This window comes from Chlorocebus sabaeus, chromosome 15 (assembly GCF_047675955.1).
Source record: "Chlorocebus sabaeus isolate Y175 chromosome 15, mChlSab1.0.hap1, whole genome shotgun sequence".
Lineage (NCBI taxonomy): Eukaryota > Metazoa > Chordata > Mammalia > Primates > Cercopithecidae > Chlorocebus > Chlorocebus sabaeus.
In genome coordinates this window covers 17453556-17465672 of record NC_132918.1, presented here as the reverse complement: position 1 = coordinate 17465672, position 12117 = coordinate 17453556, and the positions used below count along the sequence as shown (strand labels likewise).

The following is a 12117-nucleotide window of genomic DNA, read 5'->3' as shown; positions in this document are numbered from 1 at the left end:
TTAAAACATCACCTGGAATGTGTTTTAGTGGTATTTGAAGGCCTGCTGAACAAATGTAACAAAATTACATAAATTTGTTTATATAAAACATGTGGTTGCTTTGTTTTTTGTAAAATAAATAGAGAACTTCCAACAGATTGTTCAAGGCCCTGGGCCTATCCAGTTAGAATGTTAAGATCCATTCAATGTTAGCATATGGTTTTCTTTTGCATGAACGTGGATAAGATAGTAAGATAATGGGGGTTATGTGTAGGAAGTGTTCTAGCAAACTGCTGATAAGAGTGTTACATGCCTCTGAGTATGGCATAGGGCAGTTAGGCTTTTTTCTTACTTGTTGGGCCTGTTATGAGACCCTACTAAAGTGTTTTATTTGTACTTCAAGGAATTTGAAGTATCATGTAAGGCTAGGAAGGCATTCAAAATACATTTTTAGCCTGACAGAAAACTTAGAGTGATTGTAATATACATAGATTAATTCAACCAGTGTTCCAAGTACTTATCATTCACTTCCACTCTGCAAGCATTGATTGAGCTCCCAGTTTGTCCAAAGCACTATTACGAGCAAAGTAGACATGGACAAAATGATTCAAAGGTTCGTGACCAGTATCAGCGATCAGTGAAGAAACAACTCACCATCACTAGAATGTACTCGTGAAGGTATTGGAGGCCACTGCATGGCAGGAGAGATACAGCTGGAGAGGGCCTTGTATGGCACACTCAGCTGCAGAGATGGGTCTTTAGGTGCTCAGAAGTTACCGGGAAAGGCTGTGTATTTTCAGAGCCAGTGACCCCTCTGTGGATGCAGTCAGACTCTTGGTTGATCAGGCTGGGCATTTTCGGCCAATCCAAGTAAGGAAGAGGATCTTGGAAATTGTGATCGTTAACTGGAGCATCGTCTTATGCCTGAAAGGACCTTTTTTAATCTGGTTAACCAAAAAAAATCACTTTAGATATACCACAGGTGTAGTAAATTACCTGTCTCAATTACAGAATTTTCTGTAGTGCCTTTATGTTAAAGATGAGATTTCATCCTAGAGTGCTTTATTTGCAACATGGGCACTTCCCTATAAGCTGCTATTGTTTTTGTTCATTCAAACTAGGAAATTAAACATTTATTCAAGATGTTCAAGATGCTCTTTCATTTATTTAGGATTATCTGGGGTTTTTTTTTGTTTTTTGTTTTTTTTTTTTTTTGAAGTATATGCATTGTTTCATTGTTTACTTTTAGGGAAAAAGAAACAGTGGTTTCAGACAGTGCTTCTTTGGGAGCCAGAAGCACTGCAAATTGACAAAGCTTTGTCCGGCAATGGGGTACACATTCAGGCTGGCCGCTCGAAACGACATTGGCACCAGGTATGATATTTCCTTGTCCTCTTGCCCTTCAGCCTTTGGATGGTGATCTTGAGCCTTCTTTTGCATCACTGGAAGGCATGAGGAAGGCTGCTGCCTCCACACTAAATCAACTGGAGGTTTTCCAAGATGGAATCCTAATCAGAGGAGAGAAGGCCTCCTCTAAGCTGGTGAATGCCACTGTGGCCTCTGCAGTCTTGCAAGCTGTATGGCGAAGGCCCCACTAGGGGTCTCTAAGAACCAAGGTGAAGGTAGCAGTACAGATTTTGAAAGGAATTCCTCTTGGAGCTTTATTTTTTTTAGATAACATGCCTTTTTCTTTTATCACTTTAGCGAGCTCTTGATTCAATTGCCCTTTTTCAATTACGTGAGTGTCTCCTGGTACAAAGAAAGAGATGCTGGGCTGGCCATTGTTGTCAAGCCCAGGGCAGATATAGAATTGGAGAAAACCTGGACTGTCTTGGAGGCCCCTGCAGGCCTGTAGCCTGCCTGAGAAAGGCAAGAATGGGTGTACTGTAAGGTATCAATTGATTAAAGAGGCTTTGAAAAGGCTACATTTCAATTGCACTTGCGGGGTAACTCTTGATTAAGGGAAAAATCTTTTTCTTTCATTCACTGCTTGTTGAAATCTTTTTAAAGGCTTTGCACATCAGTGGTCCCCAACCTTCTTTCCAGCCTAAAGAACCTCTTTTTAGCATCACAAAGTTTTACAGACCTGCCTCCTCCACCATGGTAGCCATTATAGTTTTAGAGTTCCCTGGTTGCAAAAGTCATACCGATAAAAAGCCTATATGGTTCAAGAATTTTTAAATGAATTGGAAGCATCCACCAACTTTCAAAAAACAGCACTGTATATATTGGTAAAACATTATTTCATCAACAAATATTTGTTGCTCATATTGATTTGAAGGCTTCTTGACCTATACCTTGATAGACATTGCACTGTGCTATGCCTTCTGTCCAGTGCTTTTGAGGGGGAAAATGAACTCTTAAGTACCATTGTCCTTCAGTTTCCACAGGGGATTGGTTTCAGGACTTTCCCCACCTCCCTGCCATGGATACCAAAATCTATGGATGCCCCAGTCCCTGGTATAAAATGGCTTAGTCTTTGCATATAACCTGCACACATCCTTCCCTCCTTAAATCTTCTTTAACTTGCTTGTAATATCCAATATAATGCCCACACATCACTTCATTCATGTGGACTCAAGATGCGGAACCCAAGGATACAGAAGGCCAGCTGTATATTGTCTTGTGACTTGATGTGTGTGTCTAGTAGAAGATCATGGGGTGGGGGGATGGGGAAGCTGAAGGTGGTTATAGGGAAATATTACACACAGCATCCTTGCCTGGCTTTGCTTACTCTACCTGCTAGGCTGAGTTGGGTAGTATGCAGGCTGAGCCTTCCTCTTTTAAAGTGCCAAGCCTGTTCACATGCTTCTAACTGCGTGCCTCACTCTCTTTCTCTACAGTGGTTACAGCCAAGAGGTGGTATGCTACACATTAGGAAATATCCCTCAGATGCCTTCTGCACCAAGGCTGGTTCGAGCTGGCATCACATGGGTCACGTTGCAGTGGAGTAAGCCAGAAGGCTGTTCACCTGAGGAAGTGATCACCTACACCTTGGAAATTCAGGAGGATGAAAATGTGAGTTTTACAGATTTTATACCTCTCTGTATTTTGTACAAGTCGTATTGTTATAGCTACAGGGCACCATGAAATGAGATTAACTGCATAAGTTCAAAACAAACTCTTTTTTTTTTTTTTTTTTTTTGAGACAGAGTCTCGCTCTGTTGCCTAGGCTGGAGTACAGTGGCCCAATCTTGGCTCACTGCAATCTCCACCTCCCAGGTTCACGCCATTCTCCTACCTCAGCCTCCAGAGTAGCTGGGACTACAGACGTCCACCACCATGCCCAGCTAATTTTTTGTATTTTTAGTAGAGACAGGGTTTCGCTGTGTTAGCCAGGATGGTCTCGATCTCCTGACCTCATAATCTGCCCTCCTCGGCCTCCCAAAGTGCTGGGATTACAGGCATGAGCCACCACGCCTGGCCTAAAACCAAACTCTTAATTTCTACCTCTGTCACCACCACTACCAACAGCAGCCTGTTCTTTCCCATCTCTGTAAATGACATTTCCGTTCTTTTAGCTGGGGAAACAAAAACTCTTGGAGTCATCCTTGACCCATATATAATCAGACAGAAAATCCTTTTGAATCTTCCTTAGAAATTAACCTTTTTTTTTTTTTTTATCATCTCCACAACTACTACCCTTTTATGAGGCACTCATCTCACCCCTGGATTGTTGCAATAACATGATATTGTTATTGGATTATAGCCTCTTAATAGTCCTAACTTCATCTTTACTAGGCTATGGCCTGTTCTCCATGCAAAGCCTGGGTGGAGAACATGATCTTGTAAAATACAAATAGATCATGTCAGCGCCCTGCTCAGAATCCTTCCTGTCTCAGTGCCTTCCCCTCTTTTTCAGAGTAAAATCCCTAGAGCTCTTACAGTGCCCACCAGGTCCTGTGTGATTGGGTTCTCCATTACTGTCCTCGTTCCTTCCACTGTAGTCTTATCAGCCTCTAGTCTGTTCTTTTTTTTGAGATGAAGTCTTGCTCTGTCACCCAGGCTGGAGTGCAGTGGCTCAATCTTGGCTCACTGCAAGCTCCACCTCCCAGGTTCACGCCATTCTCCTCAGCTTCCCGAGTGGTTAGGACTACAGGCACCTGTCACCATGCCCGGCTAATTTTTTTTTTTTTTTTGTATTTTTAGTAGAGACGGGATTTCTAGCCAGGATGGTCTTGATCTCCTGGCCTTGTGATCTCCTAAGCCTCCCAAAGTGTTGGGATTACAGGTGTGAGCCACCACGCCCAGCCAGCCTCTAGTCTGTTCTTTAAACACACCAGGTGTGCTCTGGCCTCAAGGCCTTTGCAGTTCTGCCTTCTGGCCAGAATGCCCTTCCGGATGTCTTTGACTCCCTTCCCTCATTTTCTTCAGGTCTATTCTCATATGTCATTTCTTTGGACAGCCCTTCCCTGATCACCCTGTAGAACAGCACCACCCAATAGAACTTTCTGCAATGATGGAAATATTTTATAATTTGTGCCATCCCGTATGGTGGCACTTACACACATACAACTCTCGAGCACCTGGCATAAGGCTTGTTGGCCTATAGTATGGAGGGTTTGTTTGCTTGTTTGTTTTGAGATGGAGTTTCACTCTTGTCGCCCAGGCTGGAGTGCAGTGGTGCAATCTCAGCTCTCCACAACCTCTGCCTCCCAGGTTCAAGTGATTCTCCTGCCTCAGCCTCCTGAGTAGCTGGGATTGCAGGCACGCACCACCACGCCTGGCTAATTTTGTATTTTTAGTAGAGACGGGGTTTCTCCATGTTGGTCGGACTGGTCTCGTACTCCCAACCCCAGATGATCTGCCCACCTCGGCCTCTCAAAGCGCTGGGATTACAGTTGTGAGCTACCACGCCCAGCCAGTACTGAGTTTTTAATTATAATAAACTTAAATTCAAAGAGCCACATATGGCTGCCATATTTACCTCCAGCAGCTGTAGAAAGCCCTCACTAGTTCCACCATTGTATCCTCCTACCTAGCTTTGGTTTTTGTCATAGCACTTAACACCACATGACATATGTGACATAGTTTTTCTGTATTGTCTTCTCCCACTGGAATGTGAACTTCTTGTGGGCAAGGCCTTTAATGTTCTTGAGCAGTGCTGAATCCTTAGAGCCTAGAGGACAACCCGACACAGAGAAGGTGCTAAGTAGTATTTTGATGAGTGAATGATAGAATGATAGAGACAGAACTATTGAATGAGTTCCCTGAATTCAACTTTTAGTGGGATGTTTGCCCTCCTAAAGGATTATGCCCTTTCCCATCTAAGCTGTCCTTTCTCCCTTGGCCAGAAGAGGGCACTGTGTGGTCAGGAAGCTCAGCCACACGTTACTGCATAGCACATTGCAGCTTGATAGTGAGGACCTCAGTACAAAGGACTTTTTTCATGACAACATTAAAAATGTTAAATGTATTTTCAAAAAGTACTTAACTCCTTTGTCACAATAAATTTGACCAGACCCAGGAAAAATTACAGTGTGATGGAGATAAATTTTTATTTAAAACTCAAGTGCTATCCACAATACTCTGGGCTTCTGATTTTTCTCTTTTGCAAAAGTAGCTACCAGACCTCTGGCCAGTTGCTGCTGGTGAGGGAAAGGCAGTATAAAAATCCTATATTCAAAGGTATTTAATGCCCAGAATGTTTGATACTGATGTTTCTTCCTGGCTTTGCCTTTTCAGGATAACCTTTTCCACCCAAAATACACTGGAGAGGATTTAACCTGTACTGTGAAAAATCTCAAAAGAAGCACACAGTATAAATTCAGGGTGAGTCAGTCATTTTGCTGCCTGAACTGCTTAAAAATGAAACTGTTTTCCATTTCACCATTTACCATGTCAGATTGTCTCTACAGGTTAAAAACTGAAGTTGACAGCACTTTACATTTTGAAAGTAACATTTATAAAGTGCACACGATGCTTTATTTATTTATTTATTTATTTGAGATGGAGTCTCTCTCTGTCACTCAGGCTAGAGTGCAGTGGCACGATCTCGGCTCCCTGCAACCTCTGCCTCCCGGGTTTAAGCAATTCTCCTGCCTCAGCCTCCCGAGTAGCTGGGACTATAGGGGTGCGCCACTAGGCCCGGCTAATTTTTTTTTTTATTTTTTATTTTTTGTATTTTTAGTTGAGACAGGGGTTTCACCATGTTGGCCAGGCTGGTCTCAATATCCTAACCTCATGATCCGCCCACCTCGGCCTCCCAAAGTGCTGGGATTACAGGCGTAAGCCACTGTGCCTGGCCCATGCTTTAATTTTAAAACCAGTTTGTGAGCATAAAAATTGTCATCATGTGCTGTAATAAATTGCGTTTGCAGCGTGGCCAGGTGCCCTTGCCTGGGAAGAGGCATACCAGATGCTGGAGTGTACCTGTCACTCACCTGCACTCCATACCTTTTTCCTTTCAATCAGACTTCTCTTTGCTCTTCAGCCCATTTATTTTTCCTCACTTGTTTTTAATTTTCTCTTCCATGACCCACCCCCTCCCGACCTGGGCTGTCTTTGGTCATTAACAGCCACCATTAACGTTACTATAGGACTATGTGTAGTAGCCAAAAAAGTGAATACGACTTTATAATCACTAAGAGATCAAAACAATATTCTGCAGCACCGTATTTTCTAGTATGACAAGTGTGTATTTTGGAAGATAGGATTGTCTTCTGATTCTACACGTTCTTCTCTAAGTGGTGGACCAAATGCTGTTATTTGGCACACAGCAATCACTCAATAAATAGTTGGCAGATTATCAAGTGCAGTATGTGACTATTTGAAGGAAATGATAATTTTTAACATTTTTAAAAACCCTTATTATCGATGCTGGCTATGAGAACATAGCTATACTGCTAACATTTCTCCACAAGGTGGCATTGCCCTACTCTTTAAAAAGTGGGGCTATTTTTATGTCCCCACTCACCCCACATTTTCCTTTCACAAAACAATACAAATCAGGTGATGACATACTTGTTTTATTATGTCTTTTTGAAAGGGTAAAAATATCTTTAAAACCCACCTTATGGTTTTATTTTATTTCTATTTTTTTATTTTTTGAGACAGGGTTTCGCTGTTGTTGCCCAGGCTGGAGTGCAATGGCATGATCTTGGCTCACCACAACCTCTGCCTCCCAGGTTCAAGGGATTCTCCTGCCTCAGCCTCCTGAGTAGCTGAGATTACAGGCATGCACCACCATGCCCGGCTAATTTTGTATTTTTAGTAGAGACGAGGTTTCTCCACGTTGGTCAGGCTGGTCTCGAATTCCTGACCTCAGGTGATCCACCCACTTCGGCCTCCCAAAGTGCTGGGATTACAGGCATGAGCCACCATGCCCAGCTGGTTTTATTTTTAATTGTTAATAACCAACTATACAGTAAATGATTTATAATATAAATACTGTTAAATCGATACTTGAGTTTAAAGAGAAAAAAAATGTGTGTCTGTCTGAGTTTATGGGTGCCTTCATCTCACCATGTTAAAAAGTGACCATTAATTTAGTGATCCCTGATAACTAAAGCATGTTAACGTTTCCTTGGTTGTGTTCTAGCTGACTGCTTCTAATACGGAAGGAAAAAGCTGTCCAAGCGAAGTTCTTGTTTGTACGACGAGTCCTGACAGGCCTGGACCTCCTACCAGACCACTTGTCAAAGGCCCAGTTACATCTCATGGCTTTAGTGTCAAATGGGGTATGTTTTACTGCTGCTGCTGCTGCTGCTGCTGTATTTTTTTTTCTTTGGATATATTTTTTTAAAATGATTAATTTTAGTAGTGACAAGCCAAAAAAATTATGGATGGTATTATTTGCAGAAATTTTCTACATTCGGAATATATGTGTGAGAAACATCCTGAGAAGTCTACAAATTGGAATGGACAGTTTCGTTAAAATGTAATCATAAAAGACAATTAAATTTTAGTGGAAATTAAAATGGATGATTTTTAAGAGTATCTCATTTACTCTATGATTTTCCTGTATTACATACCTTTTCTCCTGTATTTTTAAGGCATTGATTTGAATGTAGAAATCTCTGCGTGCATCGTTCATTCTTCAATAGTTCATCCTTAAAAAATTAGCAATACTTAAGAGAAAAATTTAGTTTACAAAGTTAATATTGAAAATAAATTTCAAAATTTAGGTTTATTAAGTAAACTTCTGCATACAGAATGTTTAAGTTGCAATGAATTAGGGATAGTTTTGTTTTCATTGGTGTTTGTTTGGGAAATTTTAGTATTAAAGTTCATAAGGAGTTTGAGGTTGTCTGGTAAAAGGATATTGTGCCTTACCTCTGCTGTGTGGATTATTTCAATAAAATGAATACAGTTAGAAGGTTGATAATTAATACATAAAAGTGTTATGCATATCATTTTTACTAATGTCATAAAAATATTAATAGGCAAAAAAAAGTTGAAATCTTCAATAAAATTTTACCTTGCAGCCAAGTAATATAAGGAGAATTTAAAACATTATTACACCAACGACTGAGACATATAACTGTTTCAAGTTACCTAATAATTGTGAGATAGAATTACTAGGATTTCTGTTTCCCCGAAAGATGGATAGAATTCAGAGAAATGATAAAAATTTAGATGTGCTTTTAGCCAGACCATAGAGCTTTTCTCTCAAAGAACCTCAGAAAGTTCTGTCAACACAACAGCTATATGCTATAATATTTACCTTTATAATTATTATTGTAAATATCTACTAAAATATATATACATTAATGGAAATCAGGTGAAGGAGAGGGGAAGTGAATATTCTAAATTTATATATAAGTAAAACTTAAGGTTTTTTAGAAAAATCTCCGTTATGTCTAAGAATATCGAGGTGGCAGACAGACAATATAAAGGTACATTCTTTATAGTTTTGCAAAATTAGGCTGCAAAGAAAGTGTTTTTCTGCTCAGAAAGTAAAATTCCTGCAGGCATAGAGTTATGGGTAGTCTATATACCCAAGGCACCTAGGGCTCTAGTAATAAGCCAGAACCTTCTTTCTCAGGCTGTCTGCTGGTGCACTGGCGCTCATTGGTCCACACCTCTGGTTTCATACCACATTCACCTGGGATGTAAAGTTTGCTTGGTAGGAAACTGTGCTAGAATGGACGTATTCCATTTGGATATTTTATTTATTTTGTCAATAAATTTTGTACTTCTCTTTCCGTTCCTTTCCATCACTCAAAAGAATCTGGTTGGCTGGGCACGGTGGCTCATGCCTGTAATCCCAGCACTTTGGGAGGCCGAGGCGAGTGGATCACCTGAGGTCTGGAGTTCAAGACCAGCCTAATGTGGTGAAACCCCGTCTCTACTCAAAATACAAAAAAAATTAGCCAGGCATAGTGGTGGGTGCCTGTAATCCCAGCTACTTGGGAGGCTGAGGCAGGATACTCATTTGAACCCAGGAAGGGTTGCCGTGAGCTGAGATGGAGCCATTGCACTCTAGCCTAGGCAACAGAGCAAGACTCATCTCAGAGGGGAAAAAAAAAAATCTGGTCACTGATAAAATAAGTGAAATAAAAAGAATAAAATAAGAAATATGAACATATATCATCTGATATAAAAATCATCAAATATATTAAAGAGCACCTTCAAGTAAATTCAACAACTTGATCAGTTTGTGCCGAGTTTTTGGTTCATATTTCACTACACGAATGCTCTTTGACATTTCTAGATTTAAGAACTTTGAATAATCTGATAGTATTCAGAGATTCCTGGGTTTTTGTTTTTTTTTTTTCTTTTTTTTAAACAGTGGCGTTGGTGAAATAAATTATTTTGCCTTTTGGTCAAGTCTAGAATTAAGATAATATAATGGTATGTGATTTTTTGAGTCCTGATGATGTTTACCGATAAAAATCAATATCCTTTTATTGCTAATAAGACATTTGGTTATTTTCCAGATCCTCCTAAGGACAATGGTGGTTCAGAAATCCTCAAGTACTTGCTAGAGATTACTGATGGAAATTCTGAAGGTGAACTTTTTGGCAATTGTTTTATTCAAAGCCAGTATAGAGTATAGCAAGCTCTATTTTCTGATATAGTAAACATCTTTATAGTAATAGCAAGCAACCATTAATTCTAAAGATAGAACTATTATTACAGTAAACAAACTTTAATCACATATTGGCCGTTTTTCTATTTCAAACACAGCACCAGAGATCAGAGTCTGCTTGAAACTTACATTTGTGTTATTTAAAATTTTTTCTGTATCTTTTTCATTGGTGTTTTGTTTGGTTGATCTTTTGCCTTTGTTTCTTTGGTTTGGTTTGTTTTTGTTTTGTTTTTTGAGACATGGTCTCACTCTGTCACCCAGGCTGGAGGGCAGTGGCACAAACATGGCCCACTGCAGTCTCAAACTCCTGGGCTTAAGTGATTCTTCTCCCTCAGAAGATGAGGAAGAATACATTGTGCATAGTGATGGGGTCTCACTATGTTATCTAGGCTGGTCTCAAACTCCTGGCCTCAAGCAATCCTCCCACCTCTGCCTCCCAAAGTGCTGGGATTATAGGCATGAATCACCACACTCAGCTTTCATGTCTTTTTTTCAACTAGAATTCCTAATTAATTGGATAAATTTAGTGTTTTCATCTCCTAACTTGCCATACGTTTTCTGGAAATTCTTATGAGCAGCCGGGAGCGGTGGCTCACGTTCTAATCCCAGCATCTTAGGAGGCCGAGGTGGATGGATCACGACGTCAAGAGATCGAGACTATCCTGGCCAATGTGTGAAACCCCCATCTCTACTAAAAATACAAAAATTAGCTGGGTGTGGTGGCGTGCGCCTGTAGTCCCAGCTACTTGGGAGGCTGAGGCAGGAGAATTGCTTGAACCTGGGAGGCGGAAGTTGCAGTTAGCCGAGATTGCACCACTGCACTCCAGCCTGGTGACACAGTGAGATTCCATCTTAAAAAAAAAAAAAAAAAAAAAAAATCTTATAAGCAAAGGAAGTATCAAAGGCAATCAGCAGGAATAGTGAGGTGGACATAGTGAAGGGGAGTGGGTTCAGTAATCTACAATTTCCCATGCATGAAATATATAGTGTTGTGGGCTAGTGACAAGAGTCGCACTTTTATAACAAGTTTAGAAAATTTCTTTCTGACTTCATTGTCATTTTACTTCAGATTATTTATTTATTACTATTTATACTGGGTGGATTAACATGGGACAAATGTTAGAAATAAAATTCCTTAGTGCCTTTTTAAAAATTCTGAGGTCTTCTTTCGTTCATTAGACTTTAATAGAGAAAAGTATAGTCTTTAAAACTTTTTAAATGACATATCATCTCACCACTGTAATAATTCCTCTAACTATTAGTTTTTTTAAAAAAATGGCACTGCTTATGCCTAAAACAGACAGGATTGATATAACTTTTACAAGCCAGCAGTGCTGATATGTGGCTGGCTTTTTATTCTGTACCATGAGAACCACCTGGAATTTTTTTGTTTTTAAATCTATTGGGTCCTATTTTAAGCTGAAAACATGAGAATTCTTTTGAGATGAGCACAGCTGTTCTAAACATAAAATCATATTTTGTGCTAAAAACCTGGTTTAGAACTGCCTGGCGTGGTGGCTCACACCTGTAATCCCAGCACTTTGGGAGGCTGAGGTGGGTGGATCACAAGGTCAGGAGTTCGAGACCAACCTGGCCGACATGGGGAAACCCTGTCTCTACTAGAAAAAATGCAAAAATTAGCTGGGCGTGGTGGCATGCACCTGTAATTCCAGTTCCTCGAGAGGCAGAGGCAGGAGAATCGTTGGAATCCAGGAGGCAGAGGTTGCAGTGAGCCGAGATCACACCACTGCACTTAAACCTGGGCAACAGAGCAAGACCCTGTCTTGGAAGAAGAAAAAAACCTGGTTTAGCTTTTCTTCATTAGAAAAACCCACCTAGGATAGAAGTCATGTGTATGCCAATGGCTCCTTGTGAATATTTAAGTATGTTTTGAATTCTCATGGCTCCCTTTAGCTACTGATGACAAATCAAATCAAAAGTAGGGGCCATTCTAGACTTAGAGTTAACAACTTTGCCACTGCATGACTGAGTGAGTGAGTGAATCTTTTCAGTAATCTTTGCTCCCAGTCACCTTTTCAGTACAGGTTTTTTCGACCTGTAATATCAGGATAGTTGCCTTTACTATTCCCTTTTTTCATCTGGCC

The 12117-nt window shown here is 40.4% G+C and overlaps 1 protein-coding gene across 4 annotated transcripts in view; it reads left to right on the top strand.

Moving 5' to 3' along the window:
- Nucleotides 1-12117, top strand: part of FNDC3B (fibronectin type III domain containing 3B) — a 360789-nt gene that overhangs the window by 288016 nt on the left and 60656 nt on the right. For all 4 annotated transcript variants that reach the window (XM_007972094.3, XM_007972095.3, XM_073023462.1 and 1 more), the window contains exons 12-16: nucleotides 1229-1353; nucleotides 2823-2997; nucleotides 5665-5751; nucleotides 7520-7658; nucleotides 9861-9932. In XM_007972094.3, the coding sequence (XP_007970285.2) occupies nucleotides 1229-1353; nucleotides 2823-2997; nucleotides 5665-5751; nucleotides 7520-7658; nucleotides 9861-9932 (598 nt within the window). The remainder of the gene's footprint in view (nucleotides 1-1228; nucleotides 1354-2822; nucleotides 2998-5664; nucleotides 5752-7519; nucleotides 7659-9860; nucleotides 9933-12117) is intronic.